This window comes from Gadus macrocephalus, chromosome 14 (genome assembly GCF_031168955.1).
Source record: "Gadus macrocephalus chromosome 14, ASM3116895v1".
NCBI classification, from domain to species: domain Eukaryota; kingdom Metazoa; phylum Chordata; class Actinopteri; order Gadiformes; family Gadidae; genus Gadus; species Gadus macrocephalus.
The window spans coordinates 629,377-640,033 of NC_082395.1; the positions used below are offsets into that span (position 1 = coordinate 629,377).

General features: G+C 51.0%; 1 protein-coding gene across 1 annotated transcript; it reads right to left on the reverse strand.

Moving 5' to 3' along the window:
• Positions 1 to 1,014: 1,014 nt before the first annotated feature.
• hsd17b12b (hydroxysteroid (17-beta) dehydrogenase 12b) lies at positions 1,015 to 9,539 on the reverse strand. The gene is made up of 11 exons (XM_060071292.1): positions 9,171 to 9,539; positions 7,852 to 7,898; positions 7,295 to 7,370; positions 7,102 to 7,209; positions 6,766 to 6,830; positions 6,123 to 6,167; positions 5,996 to 6,030; positions 5,809 to 5,890; positions 4,900 to 4,965; positions 3,770 to 3,919; positions 1,015 to 2,201 (listed from the first exon to the last, which is right to left on the reverse strand). Exons 1-11 carry the CDS (start codon positions 9,355 to 9,357, stop codon positions 2,094 to 2,096), a joined length of 969 nt encoding a protein of 322 aa, XP_059927275.1. The 5' UTR covers positions 9,358 to 9,539; the 3' UTR covers positions 1,015 to 2,093.
• Positions 9,540 to 10,657: the final 1,118 nt, after the last annotated feature.

A 10,657-nucleotide genomic window follows, 5' to 3' on the forward strand; every position in this document is an offset into this window, starting at 1 on the left:
CGGCTCTTCTGCTCAGTGACACCAGTGATGGTGTCACTGAGCGCTGCAGACTCCACACCACCCGTATTTATACCACACTGCGCCCCCGGTTTTGTATCCCCCCCCCCCCCCCCTGCCCCACTCCGGCGACGACAGCCATCCGGAAGCTTCCGCACTGGAATCATCCAGGAGGCGTTGGCATGGGAACTGGAGTAGGATTATTATTTTATTTGAATTGTAAGTAGTTCAAATGAAACGAGGACACAGCAGAGGTATGAGTCTTACCTCCACCAGATTCAGACGGTGGGGTACAGTCTTACCTCCACCAGATTCAGACGGTGGGGTACAGTCTTACCTCCACCAGATTCAGACGGTGGGGTACAGTCTTACCTCCACCAGATTCAGACGGTGGGGTACAGTCTTACCTCCACCAGATTCAGACGGTGGGGTACAGTCTTACCTCCACCAGATTCAGACGGTGGGGTACAGTCTTACCTCCACCAGATTCAGACGGTGGGGTACAGAGTCTTGACTCACTGTGCTGTGGGCGATAGAAGCAGCCACACAGCCCTCTGCACGCAGACAGGTAGCGTAAGAGTGACAGATCTCAGTGGCCAGATGGCCTCTCAGTCTATTCCTGGAAGAGATGGCGTCTTAGAGCTGCCATCACCACCAGCATGTTCCAAACAGGTTCCAACAGAAGGACGCAACCTGTGGGGCCCAGGGAGGAGAACCCAGCCATCAGAGCCGGGATGGTATTAACACGCTGATCATTCCTCAGAAATCTCTCCTCCTTTATTTTTTCCCAATCCCCTTCTTTGAGAGGATCCCCGATAACAGGAGGTCTGCTTGGTCACTCAGTTGTATTGAATAGGTAGAATATAGAACTTCATAGTCCAGTGGGTAACTTGGAGTCAACATACCAGAAGCGACCAAACCTGTAAGTAGCTGACTGTTGTTTTAGCGTAGCATGCAAATGAGCCGGTGTAAAGAGAGGGCTTGTGTCAAGAATGAGAGGCCAGATATACATATATGTATTAAAAATGAGGATTTATTAATGAGTTATATTCTAGAGATAAGTCCTTACAGTAAGGCTAAATGTGATAACACTCCAAACCTATATGATCAAAAGATGTTACGTTTTTCAAATAAAGAGCACATTAATACCTCAAACAATTTGACAATATCAAAAACATAAATTACCCTAACCCCCAAATTGATTTGGGTTGGATTAATAATTCGGACGTTTTGGTAATCACAGATAGAAGGAGTGGGCAGAAGCTAAGACTGCTTACTATCGCCCACCCCTCAGCCTTAACTTAACTGACCTTATCCTAGCTGAACACCAGCTTTGTGTCCAATAGCATCAGCAGATGAATAGCTCTGGTTATCTAGAACCAGAATGAACACATGCAGGAATGGTTTACAGAACAGGCCGAAGCATTATAAAACTTAAACACCCTTTATCTATTCTGCTTCAATAATAATCTCCCATTATTGACTTTACCGTTTATCTCTTGTCGTGAAAAGGTTAGTGGTATTGTATAGGATAGCACACAGTGACATTCAGACTATTGAAGAGTATTCAACATGGGGCATCGTATCACACTTAATACCTGGCAGTATCACGTCAATCCATTCTGAAGTCCATACGTGGTAAAAGGCAGTCCGTTTTATTTTAATATCCATTGGTCACAACTCACTGGACGGTTGTGAACCTTGGATAAAACTAGGAGAAAGTGGAATGAATAAAATAGTAGCCAATGAAATATATATTTTTATTGGCCTCCGCCTGGTCGTTTTAAACTTGTTATTCCCTGATTCAGGAACGCTTTAACTCGAACAATTTGGTTTTATTTCATAAAGATGCTCCATCATCCGATTTAGAGCAGGGGCCGAAACTAGTTAATAAAGTAGTTCCAGTACAAAATGGACGACACCGTACACGTGGTCGCAGGCTGAGGGCCGTAGAGGAAAGCATGCCCTCCTGGTCATATCACTGTTGGTCGCTGGTCCCTCCTCCTCCTGGTCCCTCCTCCTGGTCCCTCCTCCTCTCCTCCTCCTCCTCCTGGTCCCTCCTCCTCCTGGTCCCTCCCCTCCTCCTCCTGGTGGCTCTAGCCCTGCTTCTGCTTCTTGAGGTAGTGGGCGCGCTGGGACACCAGCATCCCCATCATGTAGGAGGTGACCAGCTTGGCGGGTAGGAGCACCGTGGTGAGCCAGCCCTGGGGAGGAGGGGCGGCGTCAGCTGCTGCTCCCTGGAGCAGCGCTTAAAGGGCGGCGCTTAGAGCGCCTTCACTTAAAGGGTGGCGCTTAAAGGGTGGCGCTTAAAGGGCGGCGCTTAAAGCGCCTTCACTTAAAGGGTGGCGCTTAAAGGGTGGCGCTTAAAGCGCCTTCACTTAAAGGGTGGCGCTTAAAGCGCCTTCACTTAAAGGGTGGCGCTTAAAGGGTGGCGCTTAAAGGGTGGCGCTTAAAGCGCCTTCACTTAAAGGGTGGCGCTTAAAGCGCCTTCACTTAAAGGGTGGCGCTTAAAGGGTGGCGCTTAAAGGGTGGCACTTAAAGCGCCTTCATTTAAAGTGCCTTAATTTAAAGGGTGGCGCTTAAAGCGCCTTCACTTAAAGCGCCTTCACTTAAAGGGCGGCGCTTAAAGCGCCTTCACTTAAAGCGCCTTCATTTAAAGCGCCTTCACTTAAAGGGCGGCACTTAAAGGGTGGCACTTAAAGCGCCTTCACTTAAAGCGCCTTCATTTAAAGCGCCTTCACTTAAAGGGCGGCGCTTAAAGGGTGGCACTTAAAGCGCCTTCACTTAAAGCGCCTTCACTTAAAGCGCCTTCATTTAAAGGGCGGCGCTTAAAGGGTGGCACTTAAAGCGCCTTCACTTAAAGCGCCTTCACTTAAAGCGCCTTCATTTAAAGCGCCTTCACTTAAAGGGCGGCACTTAAAGGGTGGCACTTAAAGCGCCTTCACTTAAAGCGCCTTCACTTAAAGCGCCTTCATTTAAAGCGCCTTCATTTAAAGCGCCTTCACTTAAAGGGCGGCGCTTAAAGCGCCTTCACTTAAAGCGCCTTCATTTAAAGCGCCTTCACTTAAAGGGCCTTCACTTAAAGATGGCGGTGTTGCCACTCAGTCACCTCCAAACGGGGGACGTTGTAAACACACTCAGGATTATCTTTATTGATAAAACATGACAGAGCAGATTGGGATGATAACGTTATTGTATTGATAAGAAGGGAGAGTGCTATATCACTGTATTGATAAGGGAGAGTTCTATATCACTGTATTGATAAGGGAGAGTTCTATATCATTATATTGATAAGGGAGAGTTCTATATCACTGTATTGATAAGGGAGAGTTCTATATCACTGTATTGATAAGGGAGAGTTCTATATCACTGTATTGATAAGGGAGAGTTCTATATCACTGTATTGATAAGGGAGAGTTCTATATCACTGTATTGATAAGGGAGAGTTCTATATCACTGTATTGATAAGGGAGAGTTCTATATCACTGTATTGATAAGGGAGAGTTCTATATCACTGTATTGATAAGGGAGAGTTCTATATCACTGTATTGATAAGGGAGAGTTCTATATCACTGTATTGATAAGGGAGAGTTCTATATCACTGTATTGATAAGGGAGAGTTCTATATCACTGTATTGATAAGGGAGAGTTCTATATCACTGTATTGATAAGGGAGAGTTCTATATCACTGTATTGATAAGGGAGAGTTCTATATCACTGTATTGATAAGGGAGAGTTCTATATCACTGTATTGATAAGAAGCAGGACTCACGAGGACGGCGTGGGGGAAGTAGCCGCTGGTCTGGCTCTGCAGCCCCACCGTTCCCAGCGCTGCCGCCACGTAGCGCTGGGGCGTCGGCTTGTCCAGCGTGGCGCGGCGGATCTTACTGAGCTTGGTCGCCACGAAGGACGGCAGCACGCTCTGAGGGGAGGAGTCAGACAGTAAGGCTCTGAGGGGAGGAGTCAGACAGTAACGCTCTGAGGGGGAGGAGTCAGACAGTAACGCTCTGAGGGGGAGGAGTCAGACAGTAACGCTCTGAGGGGGAGGAGTCAGACAGTAACGCTCTGAGGGGAGGAGTCAGACAGTAAGGCTCTGAGGGGGAGGAGTCAGACAGTAAGGCTCTGAGGGGGAGGAGTCAGACAGTAACGCTCTGAGGGGGAGGAGTCAGACAGTAACGCTCTGAGGGGAGGAGTCAGACAGTAAGGCTCTGAGGGGGAGGAGTCAGACAGTAAGGCTCTGAGGGAGAGGAGTCAGACAGTAACGCTCTGAGGGGGAGGAGTCAGACAGTAACGCTCTGAGGGGGAGGAGTCAGACAGTAACGCTCTGAGGGGAGGAGTCAGACAGTAAGGCTCTGAGGGGGAGGAGTCAGACAGTAACGCTCTGAGGGGGAGGAGTCAGACAGTAACGCTCTGAGGGGAGGAGTCAGTCAGTGAGGCTCTGAGGGGAGGAGTCAGACAGTAAGGCTCTGAGGGGGAGGAGTCAAGTCAGTAAGGCTCTGAGGGGGAGGAGTCAGAGAGTTACGCTCTGAGGGGGAGGAGTCAGACAGTAAGGCTCTGAGGGGGAGGAGTCAGTCATTAAGGCTCTGAGGGGAGGAGTCAGTCAGTAGGGCTCTGAGGGGAGGAGTCAGACAGTAACGCTCTGAGGGGGAGGAGTCAGACAGTGAGGCTCTGAGGGGGAGGAGTCAGAGCGTTAAGGGTTAGTGACTGACTGAGGTGAGGGGGGGTTTGAATTCATTCAAACCACAACCTTTCTACTGACTAAGAGCTTGATCAGTAGAATGTCAACTAGAGTCCAGCTGATGGGCGCCGGCCTTAACGGTGTGAAGCAGGTCATTGAACCTCCTCAGCCTGGGGGGTCCAGGGGTCTTCCTCAGACCCCCCCCAGACCGCCCGTGGACTCACCTGGATGATGATCCCCTGGCTCTTGTACTCGGCCTCCAAACCCCGCGAGAAGAAATCCACGAAGGCCTGAGGAGACAGGAGATAGGAGACACCGTACGTTAAGGACCTTCTACATCGCTCAGCCACACACCAAACAGACAGGAGGAACCATTTACTCCTCCTCCTCCTCCTCCTCCACCATGAGGAGAACCCTTTACTCCTCCTCCGCCTCCTCTCCCTCCTCCCCCTCCTTTTCCTCCCCCTCCTCCCCCTCCTTTTCCCCCTCCTCCTCCTCCCCCTCCTCCTTGAGGAGGAGCAGCAGGTTGAGACTAACCATGAGGGCGTTTTAATTACACAACGCAGTAGAAGCTGTTCTCTGTTCAGAGCCTCTGAGGAGAACGCTCCATCTAGGCCACGCTGATGTCATCCATCACACACAGGAAGTGACATCACTTAAGGCACTAATATCAGCAATAACACATTGGAACACGCAGTTTGACGTTGGGTGCTTCATTTCAGAGGAGATTTTATGGACTAGAGTTACAAGTACACTTGTACCTTCTCTTCCCAATCAAGAGACACTTCAGAAGGAAGAGAAGACATGGGAGGTAATTAGCAGCTCTGCCAAAAGGACGCATGCGTCACCAGTGTTACCCCAGAAGATGTCTTAGTCAAGGTGGTCGAGGGGGGGGGGGGGGGACGACGACCACCTGATGCAGCCGTTTCAATTCCATTCAAAAAGCTTCATGGCACGACTATTGTTGTGAACAGTATTACCGATGCATTATTTATCTGTATTCTTTGTACCTGGTGGAAGTATGTTTTCCTTCCCTCCGAGAGTTTGGTACTTTGTTAATGCATAATAATTAAAAAATATTCAATAAAATATATATATCAATCTGTTTGGACGTCCTCCGTCCGGTCGCCCACCTTGCTAGCAGAGTAGACGGTGAGCAGCGGGATGGGGGCCAGGGCGCTGGCAGACGAGATGTTCAGGATGGCGCCCTTCTTCCTGAGGACACAGAGGTACACCGATACGTTCCACTGCAGGAAGGGCGGCCTCTAAGCCCACGGCCCCGTTAGCGACGTGATGGAGACGTCTAGGATAAACACATACCTCTGGACCATCCTGGGAAGGACCAGGCTAGTCATCTGGAGCCGCCGTGAGGGAGGGAAGAGAGGGAAGAGGGGTTAGGGGCGAGGGCTCATGAGAGACTGAGGGACAAAGAGGGGGGGGGTCGTACCTGGCACACGGAGGTGATGTTGACGTTGATCAGGGTGTTGATGAACTGAAGAGGAAGAGGAACAAAGAGCACACGCTGAACCACAGCAACCCCAACCAGAGCTACTCTGTTATCCATCAGCTCTACTGATGGAGTCAAATGTAAACAGGGCTCAATAAACCCAAAACGAGAAACAGGGAACTCAATGGAGTCCCAAGGAGACCGTGATGAAAGGAGACCGAGTCTCCCCCCGGAGGAGAGGAGGGAAGGAGGGGGGAGGGGGGGAGGGGGGGAGGGGATTACAGCAGACATTAACAGGACGTCTTAATGATCACTTTCAGAGCAGAGCTCTTAAACTTTACAGCGCTGACCCGTGCCTTGAAGGAAATGCTGAGGCACACTTTGACAATGTGTAAAGTGCAGGTTGCGAGCATATATATATATATATATATGTATATATTATTAAATACGAATGAAATATCTTCCCTGCATGGTAACATGCCCTTTACATTGCTAAAAGTGTGCCTCAGCATTTTCTTCAAACATTAAAGTCTACTCTAAAGCACAGCGACTATATTTCCGGTTGATTGTGCATGTGCTTTGGTCATCCACATCATGGGCCCATTCTGACGTTGAACACGGAGTGCTATCTGTGTAGACGTACGCTGTCCAGGTTGGGGATGCTCAGGAAGAACTCGGGGTACCCGTAGGAGACGCCCACGTTGTTCACTGAGGACAGAAGAACAGAGTGCACAACAATCCTCAATCAGTCGTATTCCAGGACTCAATGCTGCACAAAACTTCTATAAAACCAGAATACACAGTGGGCTGAAATACTATCATCAGCCTTAGGAGGGCAGCAGAGCTCCAATTAGATATGATCACCTTACCGACTGAATGTGGTCAGATGCATCACAAATAAAAGTTTACATCCTGCGTTTCTTTATTTATCACACACACAGACACACACACACACACTTAAAAAAAGGTCAAGCCTCACCCAGTACCCCTATCTCCAGGCCAGCCAGTCCCTCTTCGATCTTGGGGTAGATGTCTCTGGTACTGAAGTCAGCTGCGATGGTTTTGGTTTGCACCCCACACTTACTCTCTGAGGAGAAGGAAGGAAGGCATGTTTACACTAATAAAGTACAACACTCAAGTGAACACACACACACACACACACACACACACACCTATGGCCTTGGAAACGTCGTCCAGCTTCTCCTGGGATCGGCTGATCAGCACGATGTTGAACCCTCTGCGGGCCAGCTGAGGGGGGAGGAGAGACAGGTGAGGGGGGAGGAGGAGAGGGGGGAGAGACAGGTGAGGGGGGAGAGACAGGTGAGGGGGGGAGAGACAGGTGAGGGGGGAGGAGAGGGGGAAGAGAGGGAGAGACAGGTGAGGGGGGAGGAGGAGAGGGGGGAGAGAGGGAGAGACAGGTGCGGAGGGAGGAGGAGAGGGGGAAGAGGGGGAGAGATAGGTGAGGGGGGAGGAAAAGAGGGGGGAGAGAGACAGTTGAGGGGGGAGGAGGAGAGGGGTAAGAGACAGGTGAGAGGGGGAGGAGGAGAGGGGCGGGAGGGGGAGAGACAGGTGAGGGGGGAGGAGAGGGGGAGACAGGTGAGGGGGGGAGACAGGTGAGGGGGGAGGAGAGAGGGGGAGAGACAGGTGAGGGGCGAGACAGGGGGCACCAGGAGAGGATGAGCACACTGATCTCACCCAGTCACCCTCAGTCGTCCCTCAGGAGCCTTACCTCCTCTGCGTAGGCCTTCCCGATCCCGTCCGTGGCTCCGGTCACCACTAGAACACAAGAACCAGACAGGATGAGGATGAGGACAGCAGCCAGACAGAGCAGCCATGTCTCCCTCACTCACGGACTACCAACAAGAACACACTCCTGCTAGGGTGAGACACACACACACACACGTTTGTATGTGTCACACAATCCTGTGTGTGTCTCTCTCTCACACAATCCCGTGTGTGTGTCTCTCTCTCACACAATCCTGTGTGTGTGTGTCTCTCTCACACACAGTTGTGACCGCAAATGAATGAATGACTTAGTGGCTGTACCGTAGTTGCATAATCAAGCCATTCACTCAGGAGAGAGAGAGCGAGGGAGCCAACAAGAGAGAGAATGTTTTGGTCTTGCCCCAAAAAATATGATGTCTTGATATCATCCAAAAGTCTTATAGTTCTTATGCAAACAGGTGAGATATAATATGTTACACTCTAGCTCATTCAAAGGACAAACCAATGTGAATATTGTGTGATATTTAGAGAGGAGAATGTTGGTGTAATATAAATAAGAATGCGATTCTACGAGTTGGACTTGTAGAAGTAGAAGTCTACAGGTGGGACTTGTAGAACCACATATTGTCATATAGTCAACGCGGTAACTCAAGGCCGGGGTGTGCCAGCTGCCTTCAGATCTATCTGGTTCCACAGCTAGCTGCTAGCTGCTAGCTGCTAGTGGAGCTAGCCTCTCCCCCCCCAGCCTCTCCCCCACTAGCCTCCCCCCCCCCCAGCCTCTCCCCCACCAGCCTCTCCTCTACTAGCCTCTCCCCCACTAGCCTCCCCCCCCCAGCCTCTCCCCCACTAGCCTCCCCCCCCCGCCTCTCCCCCACTAGCCTCTCCTCTACTAGCCTCTCCCCCCCCAGCCTCTCCTCTACTAGCCTCTCTCCCCCCAGCCTCTCCCCCACTAACCTCTCCCCCACTAGCCTCTCCCCCACTAGCCTCTCCCCCACTAGCCTCTCCCCCACTAGCCTCTCCTCTACTAGCCTCTCCTCTACTAGCCTCTCCCCCACTAGCCTCTCCCCCACTAGCCTCTCCCCCACCAGCCTCTCCTCTACTCCCCCACCAGCCTCTCCACTACTAGTCCACCGTAGTGCAGACTCTACGGTGGGCCTGTGTGTGTTCGTGTGTCCCCTGATCTGGATGACAGACGGACCACCGACGGGTCAGAGCGCTGACCAGCCGCCTCCTCCCCTACCGTCACCACGGAGGGCGGATAACGACCTGCCCACCGCCCGGGGACACCAGCCGCCCGTTCCCTAGCACCCAGACACGCCTCACCTGCCCACTGCCCGAGGCTCCCCGGGGACACCAGCCGCCCGTTCCCCAGGACCCAGACCCGCAGTCCGGCCAGCAGACACCCCACCGCGCGCACCGCGAGCCAGGCGGCCGTCAGCGCGCCGAGCACGAGCAGGGGCGCCTCGGCAGCGCGCAGCGCCTCCAGACCGTCCGCCAGCATGTTACTCATGCTGCTCAACGCAGACTGAAGAACGATGAGTTCACTAAACAACACGGACGGAGGACCGATTAGTTCACTGAATACCACGGACTGAGGAGCGGAGGGTTAACTAAAGATCACCCAGTTAACCGGAGGAGCGGCTCCGAGTGCACAGGATCGACGAGACGATGCAATAGAGAATAACATTTCCGGGTTGGACTTGGTGCTGCTCGATGCTGATTGGTTGAAAACAGCCCCGGTCTCCTCTATTGGTCGAGGCAGAAGACAGGTGATCGCCTTACTGATGCTCAGCAGCGCTTCCGCAAGGGGATTATTTCGCGACTTAACTTCTGTTTGCTGTTCAACGCCTCCGCACTGCTCCTCGATTAAGCTTTAAAAAATAATAAAATATAAATAATAAAAAATAATTTAAAGTTGAGTCTAGAGGCAATGTACACAACGTAGGCCTACTAAAAGTAGCCTCAATACAAAAGTTATTTCAAAACATAGAGGCTTTCTGCTTTCCTAACCACCTAAATATATTTTACATTACAATATAACAACATAGGCCTTCATTTATTTATTACAAAACAATCTGATATCCTCTTATACATTGGATTTCAACACTAGCCTGAAGTCTTCCAACCAGTAGATCCATATTGGCGTAGACCCTTTGGCCGATTCACATGTTGTAATTGTTAGCGATGTCAACATCGCAGGCTTGGCCTTCGAACAGGGAGACGGACTCTGATCCATCATGCCATAATGTCAAATTAAAGTCACAATGACGATCAAGACCACAAAGGTGGTAAATAATGACCAGGTTGACCTTCAGATCTACAAAAGGCCCTCAGACACCAACGATGAGGAATAGGGTCAAAGGTGAGGAGGAGGGGGGAGGCTGGATACGTCCGATGTAGGCTTTACTGGAACACAAAACAATCCCTAGGATTTTTTTTTTTTGAAGATAAGCAGCGGACACAGTGGGTGCGTGAACAGAGAGGCTGTCTGTGTGCAGTGAGGCAGGTCTGTGTTAAGTTGGGATGTTGTCTGAGCCGTTGAGCTCACAAATGTAGGCCAACAGCGCCCCCACATGGACGTTTGTCATTTTTTGCGTTACATCATCAGACTCACCGTGCTGTGGGCGATAGAAACGGCCACACAGCCCTCTGCACGCAGACAGGTAGCGTTAGAGTGACAGATCTCAGTGGCCAGATGGCCTCTCAGTCTATTCCTGGAAGAGACGGCCTCTTACAGAGCTGCCATCACCACCAGCATGTTCCAAACAGGTTCCAACAGAAGGACGCAACCTGTGGGGCCCAGGGAGGAG

Excerpts from the sequence above, each read along its gene's own strand:
- hsd17b12b (XM_060071292.1), bottom strand. The coding sequence starts at position 9,357 with ATGAGTAACATGCTGGCGGACGGTCTGGAGGCGCTGCGCGCTGCCGAG. Across the intron at positions 7,899-9,170 it reads GAGCCTCGGGCAGTGGGCAG|TGGTGACCGGAGCCACGGAC; the intron begins GTGAGGCGTGTC and ends CTTGTGTTCTAG. Across the intron at positions 3,920-4,899 it reads GCCAGGGGATCATCATCCAG|AGCGTGCTGCCGTCCTTCGT; the intron begins GTGAGTCCACGG and ends TCCTCCCCTCAG.